Source organism: Stegostoma tigrinum, chromosome 35 (genome assembly GCF_030684315.1).
Source record: "Stegostoma tigrinum isolate sSteTig4 chromosome 35, sSteTig4.hap1, whole genome shotgun sequence".
NCBI lineage: Eukaryota > Metazoa > Chordata > Chondrichthyes > Orectolobiformes > Stegostomatidae > Stegostoma > Stegostoma tigrinum.
Genome location: NC_081388.1, coordinates 23,255,405 through 23,280,357, shown reverse-complemented (window position 1 = coordinate 23,280,357; position 24,953 = coordinate 23,255,405). Strand labels below are relative to the sequence as shown.

The 24,953-nt window shown below is 41.8% G+C and overlaps 1 protein-coding gene across 5 annotated transcripts; it reads left to right on the top strand.

Annotated features, from left to right (window-relative positions):
* Positions 1 to 19,590, top strand: LOC132206295 (intercellular adhesion molecule 1-like). 5 transcript variants are annotated; one of them, XM_059639802.1, is made up of 6 exons: positions 1 to 175; positions 676 to 951; positions 12,809 to 13,123; positions 14,295 to 14,588; positions 15,278 to 15,565; positions 19,388 to 19,590. In XM_059639802.1, exons 1-6 carry the CDS (start codon positions 37 to 39, stop codon positions 19,501 to 19,503), a joined length of 1,428 nt encoding a protein of 475 aa, XP_059495785.1. In that variant the 5' UTR covers positions 1 to 36; the 3' UTR covers positions 19,504 to 19,590. The 5 variants fall into 5 exon arrangements, with proteins under 5 accessions (XP_059495785.1, XP_059495784.1, XP_059495786.1 ...); XM_059639801.1 differs by having other exon boundaries at positions 2 to 175; positions 673 to 951; positions 19,388 to 19,589; XM_059639803.1 differs by having other exon boundaries at positions 68 to 179; positions 673 to 951; positions 19,388 to 19,587.
* The last annotated feature ends 5,363 nt before the right edge of the window (positions 19,591 to 24,953 follow it).

The window sequence follows — 24,953 nt, the reverse complement described above, 5'->3', positions numbered from 1 at the left end:
ACTATCAATCAACTACCAGACAAACTTGTTTTGAACATGGGGAAACCATCATTACAGTCTTTCGTTACACCAGTATCTGAAACTGTCTGGGCTTGGAGACAAATTGAGAGATCCACGTTTCTCAGCAGCATGTACAACAACATAATCCCTGCAGTGTTGGCCTTCTGGATCCAAAGCAAGTACATATGTTAAAGGAGTTCCTTAACAATAAATTGTTGCCTGGATTAGAAAGTTAATTTCCAGGGTTGAAAAAGTTTAAGGGCATTTCTTGCACTGGACATGGGCATGTCTCTATGGCAGCTCATGTATCTATCGAGTTAGTACTGGGTAAAAGGTAACCATTCATTCTGATAGTTCTGACAACCATTCTTATTGAGACAGCTCTGAAGTTTGTTCTCTTTATGTAGTGAAATGTTACAGTAAAAAATGTCCTCTTCTGTTTCTTTCCTCTCTAGTCTCTCTTCCATATTTCTCTCTCTGGTTCCGTTGTGGTTCTTCTCATATTTATCCAACTTCTTCCTCTCTTCAGCAAGTGATCGACTGCTTCTACCTAAAGCATGCAGTCAAAGAATTCTGAGTTTACAAATGTACTATCATGTTAGGGCGTTACATGCAATACATTGCCTTGAATGGGTCGTATGTCTCTGTATTTACTGTACTTTGTTTTCTTAGCAGCAACTGTAACCGGATTTGAAGTTTCAATCGATGTAACTCCTCCAGCAGTGGAATTTGGTGACTCCATTGAGATGAACTGCAGCACAACATGTCAAAAACCATCAATGAATGTGGAATATAAACCAGGGGTAAACCCTACCAGAACAAATAGCAGTACTTGGTACAATGATTATTTCCAAAGTGTCCAGAATTGGGATTTTACACTAGCATGTTCTGTGATGTGTAAATTGGACAATTTTCAGCTGAAGGAGAAGAAAATGTCTGTCACAGTATACAGTAAGTAAAAAGTCTAGAACTGGCATTAGAAAAATAAAGCGGCTTGGGATAGCATTGATGATGATAAGTGGAATCTGTCTGATTTAGAGTAGATTAATACTGGTTTAAAAGTGAACAATGCTTCAGAGTGGAGAAAGACAGATTAACACTCAAATGCAGCTTCATCCTGATCACAGCTGAGTTATTGAGCAGTATAAAGGAGCAGAAAATAATTTTAAATTGAAATTTGGAGGGCTAGAAAGGGCCATGAAACATGCTTGGCAAGTAGGATTAAGGAGAACCTCAAGGCATGTTATATGCATATTAGGAGCAAAACGGTGACTAGGGAAAGGGTAGATCCACTCAAGGACAAAGGAGATAATTAATGCATTGAGCCAGAAGTGGGTGATGCCTTAGTTAGTACTTCATATCAATATTCACCAAGGAGAAAGACCTGGATAATCTTAAGTGGACAGCGGGCTTTGTTGATACTATAAGCCATGTCAATATTAAAAAGGAAAGGTGCTGGGTGTCTTGAAAAACATTAAAGTAGGTAAGTCCCCAGGGCCTGATGGTATCTATGCCAGGATACAGAAGGAGGCAAGGGAGGACATTGCTGGGGCCTTGAGAAAGATCCTTGTCTCATCTTTAGCCACAGGCAAGGTCACAGAAAACCAGAGAATAGCCAATGCTGCTCCTTTATTTAAGAAGGACAACAGGGATAATTCAGTAAATTATAATCTGGTGATCTTTACATTAGCAGTAGGGAAATTATTGGAGAAGTCGCTTAGGGACAGGATGTACTTGCATTTGGAAGAGAATGGGCTTATGAGGCATAGCCAGTATGGCTTTATGCACATCTCACAAACTTGATTGAGTTTTTGAGGAAGTGACAGAAATTATTGATGAGGATAAAGCAGCAGCTGTTAGCTACATCGACTTTACAAAAGCGTTTTACAAAGTCTCTCATGGTATGCTGGTTCAGAAAATCAAATCACACGGAATCCATGGTGAATCGGCAGTTAGATACAAAATTGGCTGTTTGTTACAAAATTGGTTTGGCCACAAAAGGCAGGGAGTATTTCTAGACGGCTATTCTTCTATAGAGGCCTGTGACTAGTGGTGTTCCATAAGGATTGAGAGCAGGCAGGACCTCAGTTAATTATAACACATATAAATGATTTAGATGAAAATGTCAGTGGTTTGATCAGTAAGTTTGTACATGACATAAAACTTAATGAAGTCGTGGACAATGAGGAAAAATACAAAGGAGGCAATAGGACATCGATCAAATGGAAAGTTAGGTGGAAAAATGGCAGATGGTATTTAATCCAGAGAAGTGATGCATTTTGGGAGATCAAATGCCCTAACCTCCTTGAAATTATGCCAACAATCTATTGTACTTTCTGATTCCCTATTGCACTTGTGTCGCAGATTTCTGCAGCTGCTCCCCATTAAAGTGATTTTCTGTTTTTTATACTCCTTTCCAAAATGAATAACTTCACATTTGCCCACATTATATCTCATTTGCCAACTTACTTAACATATCAATATCTCTCTGTAAATCATTTATATCCCTCTCACAAACTGCCTTGTCATTCATTTTTGTAACGTCTGCAAATTTGGCGACAGTACCTTTGCTTCCTTCCTTCCTTCAAGTCATTGATTTATATTGTAAACAGTTGCAGTCCCAACACTAATTCATGTGGAACCCCACTGGTCACAGGTGGCCAACCTGAAAAAGAATCCCATATCCCCACTTGTTGTTTCCTGCCCATTAGTCAATTCTCTATCTATACCAGTATGCTATCTCCAATACCTTTGTTTCTTATCTTTTGCCTTAATCTTTTGTGAGGTATCTTGATGAACGCTTTCTAGGTTTGCAAATCTACACATTTACTGGTTCTCCTCTATCCACTCTGGTTGAGACTTCGGCAAAAAGCTCTCATAAATTAGTCAGATATTATTTCCCTTTCATGAAGCCATGTTGACTTTGCTTGATTAGATTATGATTTTCCAATTGTTTTGCTGTTACTTCCTTAATAATTGATTCCAATTCTTTTCCTACAACAGATGTTACGCTAATCAGCTAAGAATTAGCTGCTCTTTGTCTCCCTCCTGTTTTGAAGAGGGGTGTCACATTGGCAGTTTTCTATCTCTGGCACTTCTCCAGAATCCAAGGAGTTTTTGAAAATTATAACTAATGCATCTACTACCTCTGTACCGACTTCTTTTAGGATCCCAGGATGCAAACCATCAGGGCCAGGGTATTTATCTGCTTTTAGCCTCTTTATTGCATCTGATACTGTGTCCACATTGAAGCGTCCCTTCATTGTTATATATTTAAAGAATCTCCCATTGTAAGTTTTCATATTCTCATTAGTTTGCCCTCATAGTTTGTTATCTCTGACTTCTTATTTTCTTAGTCCTCCTCTGATGGATTCTGAATTTATTCCAGTCTTTAAGGCTATCACTGAATTTGGCCTCCATGTATGTTTTTCCTTTCAACTTACTGCTCTCCTTAACTTACTTGGTTAGCCATGGTTGGTTTATCCCTCTATTAGAATCTTTCATCTCTATTAGGATGCATCTATGCTGAGAGTCATGAATTACCTCCTTAAATGTTTGCCACTGCTTGCTTACTGTCATTCCTGGTAATCTATCTGCCCAGTTCACTTTAGCTAACTCTCTCGACATTTCATTATAATGTTCCCTATTTAAGTTAAACATAGTTTATTTCTTACCCAGATTTCTCACTCTAGAACTGAGTATTAAATTCTATCATGTTACGATCACTACTTCCTAAGTGACCTTTTACTCAGATATCATTTATTAAACCTCCCTCACTACCCATTACGTGATCCAAGACAGCCTGCTCCAGCAAACTATACCTCATGCAGTCTTTCAATTCGTTGTCATAGCTCCTTTTCCAATTCAATTAACCAAATTAACATGAAGAATAAAGTAATCCATAATTATTGTTCTACTCTTTTTACATGCTCCAATTAATTTCTGACTTAAAGCTTTTACAACAGAGGGGCAACTTTTTGGAGTCTGTGCGCTACTCCTACCAATGTCTTTTTTCCCCTTCTTTTACCTCTATGCCATCCCTGAGCCGAGTTCATCTCCCACAATTATTCTCATTCAGTGTCTTATTAGCAGTGCTACTCCACCAACGTTTCCTTTCATCTTCCTCTCCAACAGGTCAAATATCCCTAAATGTTAAGTTTCTAGTTTTGATCTCCTTGTAACCATGTATCCATAACAACTATGAGATCATATTAATGTACCTCAATTTGTGTTGTCCATTCATCACCTTGTACACTTTTATGGTTCCTTGGTACAGTATGACATTCACACATTCTGTCACTTTATTTTATTTTCTGGTAACAATCAACCTCATTACTGACCTGCAATCCTACCTCTCCTTTAACTTTATCATTTTCCGTGCAACTGAACTGAAACCTGCATCCCACAAGACAACTGGATCTTTCCCCCTCCTGTGTTCCTCTGCAGCCTAGGTGACATTTTTTGAACCTGAACAGACTGGCAGCAAAACCTTTGGGACTCTTGATCCAAGCCACAGAGAACACTGTCTGTCCTCCAACTATGCTATCCCTGATTACAACCCCATTTCTCTTTACTCTCCCCTTTTTAATGGCTCCCTGTACCTTGGTACTCTCGTCAGCTTGCTCATCTTCCCTATAGCTCCTGTTCTCATCCACATAGGAGCAAGAATATCAAACCTGTTAATGAGGTCAAGGGCTGAGGCTCAGGCAACACTACCTCCTGGATCCCTTAACCTGCCTTGCTCATAGTACATCCCCTGTCCTAAACCACTAAACAAACTCAAGATAGTTAGTCAAAGGTGTGTGAAAGCCTCCTAAAATACAGTGTCCAGGTAACTCTCCCCCTCCCTGATGTATCTTAGTGATGTCACTTTGCTTTGTGCTTGGCATCCAAACCTCTGCTCCAATTTTTACTCTTTAATAAAATCTTAAAATTATAAACCAAAAAAGCAAACAAAAAACACCTCTTCCTCTTAATACCAAATTCTCATGCTTCCTCCAAAATCCCCAAACTATAAACTCACTTGGGCTCTCTCACTTCAGATGTGATCTCTCCTTCCTGACCAAGCAAAGCTTACTCATCAATACAAACATTGAATTTCCCATCATCTGTTGAATGTATTATGAATTATGTTCAATGTTTGCAGCAACTGGCAAGAATTGGTTGAATCCCTAAAACAAGACACAGGGTGAGACTATAGTTGTTGGGGATGGAGAAGTATGTTGGTAACATCTAGTTCTGTGAATTAATGCAAAATCCTTTCAAGATTAGCTATTAGCTCAATCCTTCACTAATCACAATTCTACATGATAGCACCATTAGCATCCTGCAGTACAGAGACAGATTGATAACAGATTTGACAAAGGGGAGGTGTTGGCCTAGTGGTATTATCACTGGATTGTTAACTGAGAGACCCAGATGACATTCTGGGGTTCAGGTTCGAATCCTGCCATGACAGATGGTAGAATTTGAATTCATTTAAAATATCTGGATTTAAGAATCTAATGATGACCATGAACCCATTGTTGGAAAAAACCATCTGTGTCACTAATGTCCTTTAGGGAAAGAAACTGCCATCCTTACCTGGTCTGGCCAACATGTGACTCTAGACCCACAGCAATGTGGTTGACTCTTAACTACCTTCTGGGCAATAAATGCTGCCTGGTCAGCAATGCCTCATACCAAGAATGAATAAAGGGAAAAAATATTATATAGTTATACGTGCAGATCAGAGTATCTCACCTGTAGGCTCCCCATAGAGGGTCCAAAAACCACAATGCACTAGTTATTATTTTGAAGGAATACTAACCACTTGCCTCTTTCAGCTGTTGTTGAAGATCCAGCAACACTGAAAAATAATATATGACATCATCTATGACAAAGTAGGCTGTGCGATCAGCCTGTCCTCCACCTCTGAGGTACAGTAGCTTCAATGTGCACATGTACAAGGTACAATGTTCCTTTGACAGCACCTTCCAAATTCACCTCAAAAACTAAACAGAGGACCCATGGCAACATCACCACAACAATGTCCGCTCTAAGCCTTATACACCATCCTGAAATAAAATTATATTAATGTTCAATGTTGTTGGTCTAAAAGCTTGGATGTACCTACACAGCAATGATTGCAGCACCATAACCCTGGTTAGGCTATCTTTGATGGCCCAGTCCTAATTTGGTAATAAATGCTGGCTTTGTCAGTGGTAACCATATCCCACAAACAAAGAAATAAAATATTGAATAATGAGAGAAATTTAGTCAGCAAATCATCTCTAGGTTTGAATCATCTGTTGAACTTTAGGGGTGAGTCAAATAAATGTTCAGAAACATGCTAAATCTTTGCTTTGGTTCTGGTGATGGAGGAAGAGGTAGAAGGAACAGGTTTCTGGGTCCTGAAAATAACACCCCCAAAAGGGAAATAGTGACACAGTAAGACTCTGATGGAGATTTCCCTGTCCATCTAAGCACAACAAGTAGACTTTCAGAATTAAAGGGCCAATCAGAACTCTTCCATTTTGGAAGAAGCATATGATAGTAAGGAAGTAATTTTTTAAAAATCGTTCACAGGATAAAGGCATCACTGACTAAGCCAACATTTATTATTCTTCCCAAACTGTGCTTGAGAAGGTAGTAGTAAGCTGCCCTCTCGAACTCTCTCATGCCCATGGTACAAGTACGCTCACAGTGCTGTTAAGGAAGGGAGTTCAAGGCTTCTACCCTGCGAAGGAACAGTGATATACATACAAGTGAGGAGGTTGTGTAACTTGAGGGATCTTTTTGGGAACCCACACACCTGCATCAGTTGTCCTTGGGTTGCTAGATGGTAGATGTCATAAGTTTGGAAAATGCTATTAAAGGAGGAAGGGTGAGTTATTGCAATGCATCGAATGTTAATATTGCTACTGACACAGTGTGTTGGTAATTTAAGGAGTTGTCACCCCAAATACCACCTTCAATCAAGCTATCTGCTTTTGCTGGATGCTTCCTGAGTGGTTTTTTTGAAGCTGCACCCATCCAGGCAAATGAAGAAAATCTGATGAGATGTTTGACCTGTGCCTTGTTGATAGTGGATAGGCTTTGAGCAGTCAGGGGTTGAGTAATTCACTGCAGAGTTTCTAGCCTCTGACCCGATATTGGCTGCCTTTCCATGGCAGTGAGCCATGTAAATGGAGTCCATGGATGGGAGGTTGCCTTCTGTGATGGTTTGGGCCACCATCTTCTGTAGTTTTTTTACGGCCCTGGGCAGAGCAATTGTCATACCAGGCCATTTTGCACCCGGACAGTATGCTTTCAATGATGCATCTGTAGAAGTTGGTGAGGGACCTTACACGCATGCCAAATTTCCTGAGCTCCCTGAGGAAGAAGAGGCGTTTTTTGCCTTCTTAACTGTCACACCTAGGTGGGAAGTCCAGGTCAGGTCTTTGGTTATCGTCACTCCAAGGAACATGATGTTCTTCGCCCTCTCAACCTCAACCCAACAGCCCAAGTCTGGATTTTGTCCAAATCTCATTGCATTAGGACATGGAATGCTTCAGTGAGGAGTTGCAAATGGTGCTGAACATTGTGCAACCATCAATAAACATCCCATTCATAATTTTATGATGGAAGGAAGGTCATTGAAGCAATGCAAAATTTTAGGGCCTCAGACACCTAGTGACATCCTGGACAACAATCATTGACGTCCAACAAACACAACCTCTTCTGTCCTGTCCAGTAAGACTCCAACTAATGGAAAGATATCCCAATTCCTTTTGACAACAGTTTCATGAGGTTTCCTTGAGATCATATTTAATTGAATGCCGCCTTGATGTCAAGTGATTTCATGTCGCCTCAAGAGTTTAGTTGTTGTACTGTAATGAGAGCAGAAGCTACGTGACATTAGAGGAGCCTAAATTGAGTGGAAGCGAGGTTAACACTGAGCAAAACCTGTTTGATAGCACTGTTAAAAACCCCTTCTGTCATTTTGATTAATGAAAGTAGACTAAGGAGCAGTGATTAGCTGCTTTGCGGACATTAAGTTTATGTGGTTGAGGGAAACATGATTTAGTTTTATGGATCAACTTATAATTGTCAGCCATGTCTCAATATCTCATTCCTGCCCTCCCTCCATACCTTTTGATCCCTTTAGCCACAAGGGCCATGTCCAGTTCCCTGTTGAATATATCTAATAAACTGGCCCCAACAGCTTCCTATGGGAGAGAATTCCACAAGTTCAAATTTTATGAGTAAAGAAATTCTTTCTCATCCTAATCTTGAATGTAGAAAGCAGATTCAGAATTACATAGGTCAATGTAGGCTTTTCACACTGAAGCTGAGGTTGAACAAGTTCTGGAATACTATTATACTAAAAAAGACAGAGGAAAACTGAACCAATGATGTCATCAATATAGCAGAGAAACAGTTACATGGAGGAACCTGAGTAAATTGGAACAAGGAATGTTACCCCACAAATGACAGCCATAACCGGAGTCCATGTGGATACTCATTTGTATGATGGAAGTGATAGGAGTTAAAGGAGAAGCTGTTGAAAGTGAGAACGAGCTTAGCCAGGAGGAGGAGTGTGGTGGTGGTGAATGGGGATTGTTCAGGTCTTCTTCCCAGGAAGAAGTAGAGGACCCTAAGAATATCCTGATGGGGGATGAACATATAACGGGATTGCACGTCCATGGTGAAGAGGAGGAGATTGATGCCCACAAACTGGAAACTCTGAAACTGACGTAAAGAATCAGGAAAATCACGGTTGTTGGCGGGGAGTGCCTAGACAATGGGAGAACAAGAGTTGATGTAGGAAGAAATAAGTTCTGTGGGGCAGGAACAAACAGAAACAATGGGCCTGCTCAGGCAAGTAGAAAGAAGAGGCAGCATTTTGATTTGGTTTGATTTGATTTATTGTTGTCATGTGTTAAGATACAGTGGAAAGTGTTGTTTTTCATGCAGTACAGGCAGATTGTACCATTCAATGTACATCAGGGTAGCAGAAAAGTGTGTAGAACACAGTATTACAACCGCAGAGAAGATGCTGTTAGAGAGATCAACATTAACATTTGAGATGTCTGTGTAGGGAGTTTGGAGAGTATGGAGTTAGAGGCTATTAGGGGGAGATCCCCAGATTAAAATGAGGTTACTCACAATTGTCGACACAGTGGTATGACACTGGATGTTGGGATTGTGGCCTAGGGTATGATAAATGGAGATGTCCAACAGCTGGCACCAAGCCTCTGCAATGTCGAAGTCAATATGGCAGACAACGGCACTATGCTTTTTTTCAGACTTGATGAGAAAGTCAGGACTGAATCTGAGTGCAGTCATTGGTAATTGGGTATAAAACAGCTGAAGTCTACCAAAAAAAAACAGAAGTATGGTCGCTGGTAATCAAAAATAAAAACAGAAACTGCTGGGAAAACTCAGCAGGTCTAGCAGTATTTGTGGTGAGAAATCGGAATTAACATTATAGATCCAGGGACCCTTCTTCAGTCCTGATAGGAAAAAGCTAGGAGAAAGTTGACATTAATGCAGGACATGGAGTGGGCACGAGGCCGAGTAGTAAACAATAGGTGAAGATAGAGACCAAAGAGAGAGAAAAACGATTGGACAGAATCAAAAGTGGTTAAAAGTCAGTCTGGGGGATCGAATACCTCCTAATGGGGGCTATTAGTAGTTGTGTGTGTTATCTGCCTGCATGATAACGAGGCCTGTTGTGCAGAAGTTGGGGTAAAGAGGTGGTCTCAAACACTTAAAATCGTTGAACTCCATTTTAAATCCAGAAAGGTGCAAAGTTCCCAAGACCAAAATGAGGTACCGTGCTTCCACTGAAATCTGTTGCCTATTATAAACAATCGCAGGGAGCTTTTGAGAGATATCTTCAAATTCTTGAAACAACAATTGAAATTTATTGTCACAAAGACACACAGGATGGGACAAAGTTTAAATTTCTTGAGATTTTCTACCAGTGATTCGTCAAATGAATCATCTGGGTTTGATCCAATTGAACTGATCTATGACCATAAAATAACCTATTAAAAATTGATCAGGAAAAAGTTCTTAAGACAAAAGATGAATGGTCACTGTTGGATTATATGTCCATGTTTCTACAGATCTTACAGGAGGACATAATGTTATGCTGCAGCATTTAAACACCTCTCAGGAAATTATGAAAAGAATGGGCAGATAAGCATGTTGTCAACAGAACATTAGATAATTCCAAGCAGGATAAAAGGTATTTGTATGCTTAAAGAGGATGAACCTCTGAAAGCAACAATCAGTGGCCGATAGCAATTTGTTAAGTCAGTTAGTAAAGTTACTTATCTGGGTTTTAAATGGCCCCAGTTACATTCCAAAGACTTTTGCATTAAGTCATAGCTGAAGTACCTGCAGGTTTATCAGACAATATTGCGATATACATGGGAAGATCATGTAAGGTAGTTAGAGGACCTGTTTTAAGCAATTGTAGTCAGCTGGCTTGGTAATAAATATGGCCAAAACTGAATTCACAAAAGCAAAAGGTAACTTACTTGGGATATATCATAGAGCCAGGGTAAATATTGCCAGGAACAGCATAAGTGAAGGATCTGAATGAATCCCTCAATCCGAAAACAGAGTGGGGAATTAGGAAATTTTAAGGAACATGTGGGCTTTATTACAAATTTGTACCAAACTTCAATATGATAGCTGCAACTTGCAATGATTCTGGGTATAATGAGGACGGATTTCCTGTGCACTACCTCACGGAGTTGTGACAGTGTGAAAATTGGAGTGAATCTCCGCAGGGACTCTGTGTCAGTCACTTCCACCGAGACTGTCATTGACTGGTGCATCTGAGACAGGTAAATTGGTGGAGACAAAGTCAAGTATGATTTTGTATCTGCTTGGTTCCCATACAACCTACTGAAGAACCAACCCAGCAATTATGGCCTTTAAAACTCAGCCAGCTCAAACAATAGCGGTGATACTGAGATACTCCTGGTAATGGACTCTAAATTTGGTCACCACAGTGCATTGTGTGCCCTTGCTGCCCTCAGTGCTTCGACCAATTGTATTCAAATAGAGCAGTACTGATTCATCAGTTGAACAAGGGGAACAGTAATAATCAGTAGAAGGATTTCTTACCCACGTTTTATCTGAAGCGATGAGACTTCCTGGAGTCCAGAGTTAGTGTTGAGGATTCTGAGGGAAACTCCTGCTTGCATGTCTTACCAGTTGGACGATCATAACTAGGGACAGTGATGCTGTCTTCTGCGGCATTACCTGTAAGATATTCCAGGCTAGATGAAATAAAGACAGCAGATTTCTTTACCTCAGAGATAATGGGAACTACAGATGGTGGAGAATCCAAGATAATAAAATGTGAAGCTGGATGAACACAGCAGGCCAAGCAGCATCTCAGGAGCACAAAAGCTGACGTTTCGGGCCTAGATCCTTCATCAGAGAGGGGGATGGGGAGAGGGTTCTGGAATAAATAGGGAGAGAGGGGGAGGCGGACCGAAAATGGAGAGTGAAGAAAATAGGTGGAGAGGAGAGTATAGGTGGGGAGGTAGGGAGGGGATAGGTCAGTCTGGGGAGGACGGACGGGTCAAGGAGGCGGGATGAGGTTGGTAGGTGGGGAATGGAGGTGCGGCCTGAGGTGGGAGGATGGGATAGGTGAGAAGAAGAACAGGTTAGGGAGGCGGGGATGAGCTGGGCTGGTTTTGGGATGTAGTGGGGGAGGTGGAGATTTTGAAGCTTCTGAAGTCCACATTGATACCATTGGGCTGCAGCGTTCCCAAGCGGAATGTGAGTTGCTGTTCCTGCAACCTTCGGGTGGCATCATTGTGGCACTGCAGGAGGCCCATGATGGACATGTTGTCTAAGGAATGGGAGGTGGAGGGAGAGATTTCTTTTCCTAACCAGATGAGTAAATCAGTGATAATGGGAACTGCAGATGCTGGAGAATCCAAGATAACAAAGTGTGGAGCTGGATGAACACAGCAGGCCAAGCAGCATCTCAGGACCACAAAAGCTGAGTTTCGGGCCTAGACCCTTCATCAGAGAGCTCTCTGATGAAGGGTCTAGGCCCGAAACTCAGAGAGCTCTCTGATGAAGGGTCTAGGCCTGAAACGTCAGCTTTTGTGCTCCTGAGATGCTGCTTGGCCTGCTGTGTTCATCAGCTCCACACTTTGTTATCTCAGATTAGTAAATCAGACAGGTTTTTCTGACAATCAATATCAGTTACTTCATAATCACCGTCATTAGACAAGATTTCAATTGAATTTAGTTGCACCAGCTGCCGTGGTGGGATTTAATTCATGTCCCCAGAGCATTGTCAGGTCAGTGATAGTACCACTACATAGCCACTTCCTCACTTCTACAGCTTCAGCAATTTTCAAAAAAAGGAGGAAAAAACAAGAGAAAGCAGCTCATCCAACACCATTGCAGGGAGAACCTTTCCATATGGCAGTCTTCAACGGGACTTGCACTTACGCAGGCATGAAGGCCCACAAGCTGCCTTGAGTACTGGTAACCTGGTCTGCTTCCAGGCAGTTCATCAGTCTCTGTTGTATTGGGAAACTGGAGACTGAATGGAAAATCTCAAACAGCCTCCCTTATTCCCCTTAACAAGGGAATGAATGAGTCTAATTGGTAGCTGCAGAGGTGGGTTGGGGATTCCTACTGGGTGCATACATAGTTCAGGCTACATGCTGGAGTTGACAAAATGTTGGGAAGATGTACACTGGTTAGTCCACTTCCATTCCTGACCTGCACCAAGTGGAGGCCTGAAACTTTAAACACACTATTTCTGTGAATCCTATTAACTGTGATTCTCCTTTAACAGATCGAGAGATAAACATTATATCACTCCCTGAAGTGCTGGAGGTTAACAGGAGATATAGTCTGCAGTGCATCGGACCAAGAGTCTACCCAAACAACAAACTCATTCTCACATGGATAAGAGGGAGTGAGATTGTTCAGAGAAATTCTGCAGAAAACCAAGGTCTTCCGGATGAAGATAACAGGTTGAGAAATGTCTTCAATTTCACTGCAAGTCTATCAGATGATGGACAGGAGTACACCTGCTTGGCTGAAGTGGACTTGGGCTCTAACACCACAATGTCAATCACAAACTCCTCTGTCACTCTGCAAACCTACTGTAAGTTCCAGCTGCACAAGAAACACTCTCCTCATTTAGAGAATACCATGGTTTAAATATCTATAATTTGTTAAGAATTAGCAATGGGAAATTACGTTGACAAAAGTTGTCGTTAGTTCCCCTTGTGTCATTAATACAAAGTGTGATGATAAACATTCCACATCCTGGACAATGACGCAAACATGCAACCTTTTCAGTGGTAGAGAAGGCTACAGATACAACATTTGTAAGACATTAGAACACGAAAGGCTGAGAGGGATACGGACCAAATGCAGGCAAATGGGAGTAATTCAGTTAAGGAAACCTGTCCTGTTTCCTTGCTGTATGACTCTATGACCAGTTCATGGTGTAATTGTAAATGTTCTACAGCTGCAGGATGTGCAAAAACTGATTTGAAAAGGTCAATAAAGTCATTGCAAGGCAGAGAAACAGAAGGAACTGGTGTTGGAATACACTATTGGGCACCTTGAGCCTGGTCTGCTATTCAACGACTAATCTTTGACTGTAGCTCCATGTCCTTACCAATTCCCATAAATGTTGAATCTCCTTCTTTGAAGTGGAGAGCTCAAATTGGAGGATTTTCTGACATGGCAGACATTCCACTGTTTAAAGTGCCCTAACGTGCACTCTTTCTGCTGACAGGAGCCCTGGATGATTGTGGTAGCCACAGGGGAACCAGCAGTTTCCTGACAGTGGCAGGTATTTTGAAAGAAATTTCACTGAGCTGCATTAAATATAACTCAGTGACCAGGAGATGGGATCATAAAAAGTTCAGAAAATCTCATGATACAGGGAGGGCAAAGAAAACTTCACAGATTTATCCCTAGGTCACGAACACTGAAATTCCAACCTCAGTTGGGATGTTATAGACGGATGCAAGTAAGAACACAGTGAAGCTAAATCAGGACTGCATTGACACGCAGAGGAACTGGCCCACAAGAAACAGACTTAGTATTTGAAGTGCCTGAAAGGTAGCAAGAATTAATTTGAAAATAAAAGCGGTGAGATGACTGCAGATGCCTCCAGTTTCCTCACTATGGGTGAATGTGGTAAATCCCTGGGGTGATGTATTGTCCAATACCTGCATTGCTCCCTTTTCCACACTGTCCATTAAAAACTAAAATACACCGCAGCAAATTAAAATGAAGTGAATTTCTTGTCTGTATTACAGCTTTCATGGATCAGCCTAGAATCCTGGACAAAAGGCCCAAAGAAGTGAAGCAAGAGGTCATATTAACATGTGAGGTCTCAGATGTCTATCCAGTTGAGAAGATGAGAGTACGATGGTTTCAGGATGGTGAGGAACTGAACTCAGTTACCACAAGGCCAAATTCTAACACTGTCCAATCAACAGCAGCGTGGACACCGCAGGAAACTGGTCTGATCGAAGTTGTCTGTATGGCTGATTTTGAGAAGTATCCATCAGTTCCCTCAAAGAATCACACGGTCTTCATTGAGGTGTACGGTAAGGATTCTGGTTGTGGGGGGAGGGCTGGGGTGGCTTACCATTCAGCAACATTCTGATAGTTCATCACTGTCAACATTGCAACGTGTCAGAACTTTCATCACTTTAAACAATAGAGAAGCAGCTACCAGTAAATACATTGACCACTGTCTAATCTTTAATACTGACAAATGTCGTTTCAAAAGTTACAAACACAAGTTACCACAAGACCAAATGAAAGAAGAATTGTACATTCCTGTAGTCCCTTTCTCATTCTCAGGGATTTTCAAAGTGTTTCACAGCCAGAGAATTATCTCTGAGAGCAGTTCCACTGTTTCATTAGCACATATCCTCTGGAGTGAACCACTTACAGTAAACTCACCAAGGACAGATGTTGAATGCTTAAACCCTGAGAACAATTTAACTAAACACAGATTTTAGGATTCTACAAACTGAAATGAGCAGAATAAATATTACAATAGCTTTGGTCAGTTTGGGTCAGGAATGAATGTTGTGTTAGATATTTGGAATACTGAAGGAACACTGAAAGATGCTGTAGGGCTTTGTACACCATCCTGATACAGCAATGAAGTAGGGGCTGCGCAAGAAGGACTAATTGCTGTCTGCCTTTGTGTGACTGTTATTAACCTCACACTGAGGGACCACAGGACAAAGGAATGTTTCTAACAGTTTCTGTCTCTTGTTTTTAGTTTTCTCTTCCCCTGAAATCCAAATACCAACCAGCCATGAAGGAAATCTGGTTAACATTACGTGCCATGTATTAAATGTCTCAGGGGATCTTGAACTCAGACTGAAGAAAGAAAATGACATATTAGCGAAAGGATCGAGCAGTACTGGGCTCACTATCTCTCATACAGTACAGGCTCAAGCAAAGCTGGATGGACAGCAGTTTATCTGTGAAGCTGAACTGAAACTTCAAGATCAGTCAATAACCAGCCCTGTTATTAAACAACAGGTTGGAACCCTCCATGTCCTGTGTAAGTAGCATTATTTACCTCATGAAAGGTCATTGGGATTTTTTGTCAAAATGGACACCAATGAAATTCTCATACCGATTCTCCTCTTGGTCCTAACCAAATTGATTTGGTCTCCTCACACAGAGACTGCCCTGCAGCAGCTTCTTTTCTCACAGAGGCCAAAGGGACAGAGATCCCCAGGTGAGGACACTGTCCATTATTACCCCAGTATCTTCATGGTAACCTGAGTTGGTGATGGCAATTGAACCCACACTGTTAGCATCACTTTGCTTCGCCAACCAACCATGCAGCCAACTGAGCTAACGTGACCCCCTAAAAAGATTTTCTGAAGGAGGGTCTAGGCCTGAAACGTCAGCTTTCCTGCTCCTCTGATGCTGCTTGGCCCACTGTGTTCATCCAGCTCCACATGTTGATACCCCTAAAAACATCCGTTCAGACTCTCGTGTGAGTAATTGTTTTTCGGAGTGTTCTGATTTTTGAAGTTTAACTGATTGGTCTGCTATTGCTGGTTCAATCTTTACAACGTTTTTGGAGAAGATTTCCAATTCTAAATTCCTCCAGCTCTGACTTCAACTCCAGGCAAGATTGAACAATTCTTGAAATTGCCTCTGTAATTTCCATTCTCACTTCCTTTCATGTCCTCGAAAGCATTTGGTCTAGTCCCAAGCTTTCTCTCAACCACCAAAGACATTTTTCCATCCCCACCCTTGTATGCTTTCCGGTGGGACCACTCTCTCCGTGACTCCCTTGTCTGCTCCACACTCCCCACCAGCCCCACCACACCCAGAACTTGCCCCTGCAACCGCAGGAAGTGCTACACCTGCCCCCACACCACCTCCCTCACCCCCATCCCAGGCCTCAAGAAGACTTTCTACATGAAGCAGATGTTCACCTGCACATCTGCCAATGTGGTATACTGCATCCGCTGTACTCGTTGTGACCTCCTCTACATTGGGGAAACCAAGCGGAGGCTTGGGGACCGCTTTGCAGAACACCTACGCTCGGTTCACAATAAACAACTGCACCTCCCAGTCGCAAACCATTTCCACTCCCCCTCCCATTCCTCAGACGACATGTCCATCATGGGCCTCCTGCAGTGCCACAATGAGGCCACCCGAAGGTTGCAGGAACAGCAACTCATATTCCGCTTGGGAACCCTGCAGCCCAATGGTATCAATGTGGACTTCACCAGTTTCAAAATCTCCCCTTCCCCCACTGCATCCCAAAACCAGTCCAGCTCGTCCCCGCCTTCCTATCCTGTTCTTCCTCTTACGTATCCTCTCCTCCCACCTCAAGCTGCACCCCCATTTCCTACTTACTAACCTCATCCCACCCCCTTGACCTGTCCGTCTTCCCCAGATTGACCTATCCCTTCCCTACCTCCCCACCTACACTCACCTCTACTGGCTCCATCCCCACCTCTTTAACTTGTCTATCTCCTCTCCACCTATCTGCTCCTCTATCCATCTTCGATCCACCTCCCCCTCTCTCCCTATTTATTTCAGAACCCTCTCCCCATCCCCCATTTCTGATGAAGGGTCTAGGCCTGAAACGTCAGCTTTTGTGCTCCTAAGATGCTGCTTGGCCTGCTGTGTTCATCCAGCCCCACACTTTGTTATCTCTTGACTGTAAATTGAGTTTGTTTTTTTCCCTCTTTATTCTTATGCTGGGCTTTCAGTTAATATTCTTTCAATTTTGTACCAAATACTTCTGTATCTGAATCTAGGTATCTTGTACCTAAGATGGTATCATAAGCTGTGATTGCACACGTTTCATTGCACTCATTCAAGCTAATTCATTCATTCATTCATTCATTCATGCATTCAGAAAAGTGACTCACTGACCTGACTTGGAAATATATCCCTGTTCTTTCACTGTCACTGGGTCAAAATGCTGGAATCCCCTCCCTAATGGAATTGTGTGTCAACCCACAGCAAGCAGACTGCAGTGGTTCAAAAAGGCAGCTCACCGCCACCTTCTCAAGGGCAACTAGGGACGGCATAAATGCTGACTATGTCCCACAGATGATTAAGAAATAAAGCTATGTAATCAGAACAATGGGCAAGGGAGGCTTGTCTGCTTTGAGGAAAAGAACACCAATAGCCCAACAGCATTGTCTTTGACTCTTAATAAAGTAGAAAGGTGTATGTAGGACCAACTGTCCAGAGAGCAAGGACTATGTATGTCCTTATCACCCCCCATTAAGTTAGTGGCACACATCATCCCTCTCACTTGGCATTCTCCTTGAAGGAATTATTGAACTGCCTCTTTTCCAAACATCTGATTCCTTCCTATTATGTAAAATGGATAGACAAAAGACAATGGATACTTCATCTCATCCATAATCTACAGACACAATTTCTAAGTGCCGGGTCTCCTCACTTACCGGCTGTGTTCCAGAAAATTGTGACTTTAAGTGAGATAACCTTAAATGAAGCAGTTTCAGATAGGAATCAATGTTAAAATCAGAGTTAGGTTCTTGATGGTAGTGTTTGCACAAGAAAGCATTTCTGCAAGATGGCAGCAGAGTAGGATCATCCACTTTTCTTCTTCCTTTCCTTTTTTCTTCTTTTCTTGTTTTTTCTTTCTTCTTTTTAGCTTTAGTGTTTTTCTACTATCTTATCTTCTGGAGAGAGACAGCAGCAGGAGCAGTATCGGGGTCACTGAATTTGGCAGTCGGGTAGATGCCCACTGCAGGAGCCTGACCCAGGAATCTTGGTGAGTTCCAGATGCCCAGAATGCATACCAAAGGTGAGGCTAAGGCCAGGATCAGGGCTTTGATGGTCTAATGTGTGACAGCAGCTGGAGGCCTGGATCAGGGCTTTGGTGATCCCAGAAGCAAGACCAACACAGGCAATGGAGGTTCTCGTGATATCTGCAGCAACAAGGGAAATCGAGCCAGTGTGGGAAAAGCATGCCAAAGCAGAGATCAATCCATTATAGGAAGTGTTTTCCCAGCATAGGACTACTTAAGAAAGACTGCAATGGGTGAACTTTTAGCTTTATTTCTTTATTTTTTGAATCAATACTAAGAAACTATAATATTTAACTTTTATCCTTTTTATACGATATACTAACAGCAACTATAATGTTTAACTTTTAACTTTGTTCCTTATTTCTTTCTACTTTGTTCTTGTGCATTTGTACCCATATAGGGCAACATAGAAAACTTTTCATTGTACTCCTGTACTTTTGTACAGAGTATACATGAAAATAAAGTGTAAATCTAAAAAAGAGGAAGTAAGTGTATTTCTTGCTGAAGTAACTTGTGAAACATGGAAATCTACAATGAAGGAAGCGGGCTTCTTGCTTGCAGAGAAGTTGTAAAAGAAATTTATAGTACAGTACAGTTACAATGTAAGTTCCACAGCTTTTGTAAAGTACTGTACAGTATAGCCTTAGCTGAAATTATTTTAAAAACCATGTCCACAGCAGGTCCTCTACCCATGCAGGTACAAACAGCAGAGAAATTTTACAAAGTTTACTTCGGTAACAGAGCAGAGAACTGTTTAAAAAGAATGTTGATCTTTAACTGCAGAGCACAGACCATTGATGCTATCTGTAGCATCACAAGTGGTGTGGCCTCACTGACAATGTGATGACATGACTTAAAAACCAATATAAGAATCATAATGTGAACAGAAAGTAAGAGATGTTTAAATGGGGAGTGGCACTTTTAATTAGGAGAGACAATATAAAGGATAAACAACTTTTAATGAAAGAACCTTAAAAGTGGAAAATTAAAACAATACTTGTACATTTTATTGTGTAATGAAAGCTTCTGATATTAATTTAATCATTCTTTGCTTGTCTTTCATTCAGATCAAACAACAACCAGAAGGCTTGCAGCAAAGATCACTGGCCTCACCTCTGTTGCAATCATAGCTGGAGGATTGTTATGTATCATAATCATTTATTGTATAGAGCAAAATAAATAGCAGCAAACAATCTTTGTATGTGCAGCCAAGATCAACGTTTATGATGATATGGTCTCAGAGCTGACACAATAAAAGGATAAACAACTCATCGCTAATACCTACTTGACAGTATGCAAAATACCCAGACACTTTCTGCCTGCAAAAAGCAGGACAAATCCAAACTAGCCAATTACTGCCCTATCAACACCTTCATGAAGTGATAGAAGGAGTCATTTCCCTCTGTTATCATAGGGCACTTACACACAAGAAACTGCTCACTCATCATCTGTTTGGGCCACTTGGCTCCTTAACCCAATGCAGTTTTGGTCAAAACATGGACAAAAAACATGCTGAAGTGATATGGTGAAAGTATCTGTCCTTGACATCAAGGCAACACTTGAGCAAGGGTAACATCATGGAGCCAACTGAAGTCAATGGAAAGGAGGGATAAAACGTCCCATTGAATGAAATCATATCTGGCACAAAGGAAGATGACTGCAGTTGTTGGAAGTATATTGTCTCAGCCATAGGACATTACAGCAGGAGTACCTCAGATTAGTATCTTGCCAAAATCATCTTCAGACATTTCATCAATGTCCTTCCCTCCAGAATAAAATCAGAAACGTTCACTGATGATTACACAATATTCAGCACCATTTGCAACTCCTCAGATTCTAAAGCAGACCATGCAAATATGCAGCAAGGACTGGACAGCATTCAGATCTTGAGCTGATAAATGGCAACTAAAATATCTCTCAAAGAAGAGAGTATCTCCCCTTGAAATTCAATGGCCTTATTATCAGTGAATTCCCTACTAGCAACATCCTGGGGCTACCACTGACCAGAAACTAAACTGGACCAGCCAAATAAACACTACGGCTACAAGAGCAGGTCTGAGGCTCAGAAATGTGGTAATTTGCCTCCTCAAAGCCTGTCTACTATCTGCAACATGTTCATGCATATGGGGAATGTAGGTTAGGTTATTTTATTTTTGGATTGGATTATTCCATGGTACAACATCGTGGGCTGAAGGGCCTGTACTGTGCTGTACTTTTTTATGTTCTATGTACATCTGAATTAGGATCAGCAGTAGGCCATTTGACGCTTCAAGTCTGCCTCACATTGGATAGAAGTTTGGCTGACCTGACTTTAGCTCTACTTTCCTGTCCATACCCTAAAACCCAGTGATTCCCTTGTTAGTTAAGAATTTATCTCACGCAACCTAAAAAAGATTCAGTGACCCCACCTGTTCTGCTCTCTGGGGAAGGACAGAGAAAAAGAGAGAAAGAAATTTTCCTAATATCCATCATAAGTGGGATATCCATTATTTTTAGAGATAATGGGGACTGCAGATGCTGGAGAAACTAAGATAACAAAGTGTGAAGCTGGATGAACACAGCAGGCCAAGCAGCATCTCAGGAGCACAAAAGCTGACATTTCGGGCCTAGACCCTTCATCAGAGCTGATAAGGCCCGAAACGTCAGCTTTTGTGCTCCTGAGATGCTGTTTGGCCTGCAGTGTTCATCCAGCTTCACACTTTGTTATCCCTTATTTTTAAACTGTTTCCTCTATGTTTAGTCTCTTTCATAAAAGAAAACATCAGTTCTACATCTACCCAAAGTCAAATCCCTATAGAATCTTGTATGTTTCAATTAGACCACATCTCATTTGTCTAGACTCTAGCGCATGCAGACCTCATTTTTCCACCCTTTCCTAATAAAAAAGGAATTTTATTTCAAGAACCAGTTCGCTGAACCTTTTCTGCTTTGAACAGGGCCAGGATTGTATACAAGCCTCCAGATGTGGTCTCACCAATACACTGTACAATTGTAGCAAAACTTTCCTACTTTTACAATTCATTCCTCTCACTATGAAAAACTGCATTCCATTTGCCTCCTTAATCATTTACCATACCAACATGCTAACTTTTTGAAATTCATATATCAAGCCACCGAGATCTCTTTATCTCAGAGTTCAACAAGCGAGCTTGCAAACAATAAAGTGACATCTTGTAAAGCGTTCATATTACAGAGGAGGAGGTGCTGGATGCCTTACAACATATAAAGGTGGATAAATTCCCAGGACCTTGTCAGGTGGATCCCAAAACTTTGTCTGAAGCTATCGGAGTGTTTGCTGGACTCCTTGCTGAGATGTTTGTATCATTGATAGCCTCAAGTGGCTAATGTGGTGCCGTTATTTTAAAAGGATGGTTAGGAAAACCTAAGGAACTATAGACTGGTGAAACTGATGTCAGTGGCGAGTAAGTTGTTGGAGACAATTCATGAGGGACAAGATCCATGTCCATTTGGAAAGGCAAGGACTGATCAGAGATAGTCAGCATGGCTTTTTGTACGGGAAATCGTGTCTCACTAATTTGCTTGAGTCCTTTGAAGAAGTGATGAAGAAGATTGATGAAGGCAGAGCAGTAAATGTTGTCTGTATGGAATTCAGCAAGGTGTTTGACAAGATTGTTCATGATAAACTGGTTAGCATGGTTAGATCACATGGAATCCAGGGGGAGCTAGCCAATTGGATATAAAATTAGCTTGAAGGTAGGAGACAGGGGGTGGTGGTAGATGACTGTTTTTCAGACTGGAGGCCTATGACCAGCAGTGTATCACAAGGATCAGTTCTGGGTCCACTGCTTTTTGTCAATTATAAAATGATTTTGATATGAATATAGGAGGTATAGTTAATAAGTTTGCAGATTACACCTTGTGGTGTAGTGGACAGTGAAGAAGATTATCTCAGAGTATGCCAGGATCTTTGTCAGATAGGCTGATGGGCTGAGGAGTGACAGTTGGAGTTTAATTTAGATAAATGTGAGGTGTTGCATTTTGTAAGTCAGGGCTGAACTTATACACTTAATGTTAAGGTCCTGGGGAGAGTTGCCAAACAAAGAGACCTTGGAGAGCAGGTTCATTCCTTGAAGGTGGAGTCACAGGTAGACAGGAGATCAGTGCATTGAGTACAGGAGTTGGATGTCATGTTGTGGTTGTACAGGATATTAGTTAGGCCATTGTTGGAATATTACATTCATTTCTGGTCTCCCTGCTTCAGGAAAGATGTTGTGAAACTTGAAAGTATGCAGACAGATTTATAAGATGCTACAGGGGTTGGAGGGTTTGAGCTATAGGGAGAGATTGAATAGGCTGGGGTTATTTTCTCTGGAACGTTGAAGACTGAGGAAGGACCTTATAGAGGTTTATAAAATCATGAGAGGTATGGATAGGGTGAATAGCCAAGATTTTTGTCTTCCCAGGGTAGGCAAGTCCCAAACCGCTGGGTTAAGTTTAAAGTGAGAGGAAAAAGATATAAAAACGACGTAAGCGGCAACTTTTTCCACATAGAGAGTGGTAATATCAGAGGAAGTGATGAAAGCTGGTACAATTGCAACATTCAGAAGGCATCTTGATGGGTACATGAACAGGAAGAGTTTAGAAGGATATGCGCCAAATGGGACGAGATTAATTTAAGATATCTGGTCAGCATGGACAAGTTGGACCAAAAGGTCTGTTTCCATGATGTACAACTCTATGACTAATCTCTCCCCATTTAAACAATATGTTGATATTCTATTCATCCTCCAAAGTGGACAGGTTCACATTTTCCCATACCATAATCCATCATTCTTTCAATTACTCTACATCCTTTTGTAGAATATTTATGTCCTCTTCACAACTTACTCTCCTGCCTAGCTTTCAGAAAATTTAGGCAATAAGTATCAGGGACAGAAGTAAGCCAATAAGATCACCTTTCATTCTTCAGAACACCAGTGAATATAGTCTCAAACTATTTAATCTTGTACCTACTGCACCCGTGTGCTAGCTGCCTGTTTTTCACGCACAACACTTTCAAGTCCCTTAGTGTTGAAGCTTTTTACATTTTGTCTCCACTTACATAATTGAATTAACAGCACAAGAGGCTGGTATCCCATTACCAAGTCACCCTTCATTTACTAGTGCACAGCTCACTGGCTATAAACAGTCAGCTTAGAGCCAGTCCCCCAAACTGGGGAGATTCTAATCTCCTGGTTATATTGATCAGCCAGGGCTTTCCTGATTGACCCAGACTAACAACCCCAATCAAGGAGCTCATCATCAACAAGATCCAGCTAGTTCCAAACACTACATCACCCCCCCTCCCACCCATAACTCAAGGGATGGAGACCTGATCTTTCTCTTGTAGCTTTTCTTGCAACATTTTCACCCCAGGTCCAGTTAATCCGACTCAGAGCCTGGCACAGGGAGAGTGTGTACCAGATCGGAGTCTGTCTCTTGCATAAGGAGCACCTCAGGAGAGCTTCCTTCTCTTCTTCTTGTGATATCGGTATCAAGGCCGCATTCCTCTTGGACTCTGAGGTTTCTTTGATGCTAGATGGAGGGGAACAACCTACGGTTTCTTACAGGCCTTCTGGCTGTTCTGAAGGTCCGGTATGTTTTGCCCCTTCCCCGTTTGTCAGATAACAGCTTTCAGGCGATCCACACGTTTGTTCGAGACCATCTCACCTACCCAAACTTTGTAAGTCACAAGACATGACCTCAAGTCAACCTCGCTGTACTCATACAGGGCCATTTCCATGGCTCCACCACAAAACCTCGTCCCCTGAATAAAATTATCTCTCTCACTTAGAGAAAGCATGTGGCCGGCATTGGCATTCCTGCTGCTGTTTCACCCTCCTCCCCGTGTCTGGAACTATCAAGTTTAACTTTCTCCCCATGAACAACTCTGTTGGAGCTGCACCTGTTGTTGTGTGAGTGTGCTCCTATAATCGAACAAAAACCGGAACAGCTTGGTATCAAGAGGTGTTGCAGGTTGCTTCCTTCAATGTTTGGACCGCTCTTGCTGCTAGACTATTGGATGCTGGATGGTGTGGAGCTGTGCTTACGTGCCGAATGTCGTGTGACTTCAGGAAACATTTAATTACCTGCCGATAGATGACGTCCCATTGTCCACAACCAATACTTCCTGGTGACAATGCATCACAAAACGAAGCTCGCAGTTTCTCAATCATCATCGCTGAGTCGACTGAATGTACTATATGCACATCCAACCACTTTGAATGGGCACCCACAATAACCAGGAATATACAGCCCATGAAAGGACTGGCATAGTCAACATGCAACCGAATCCGGAGTTTACCCAACCATTACCACGAATGTGACGGCACTGCTGGTGGCAATATTTGTCCTTGTTGGCACTCTGGGCACTGCCCCACTAACAAAGCTATGTCAGTATACAACCCTGACCAACAGACGTAGCTTCTTCATAGCAGCTTCATCTTAGAAACCCCTGGATGACCCTGATAGAGTTCAGCCAGTATCTGGCAGCGACCTTTACTAGGGACAATCACCCTTGCTCCCCAGACTAATGTGCCATCCTCTACAGTAATCTGGTCTCACCAGTTCCAGAAAGGTTTCAATCCTGTTTGCAATGGTATATCTGTTTTAGTTTTGCCAGGAAATGATCTT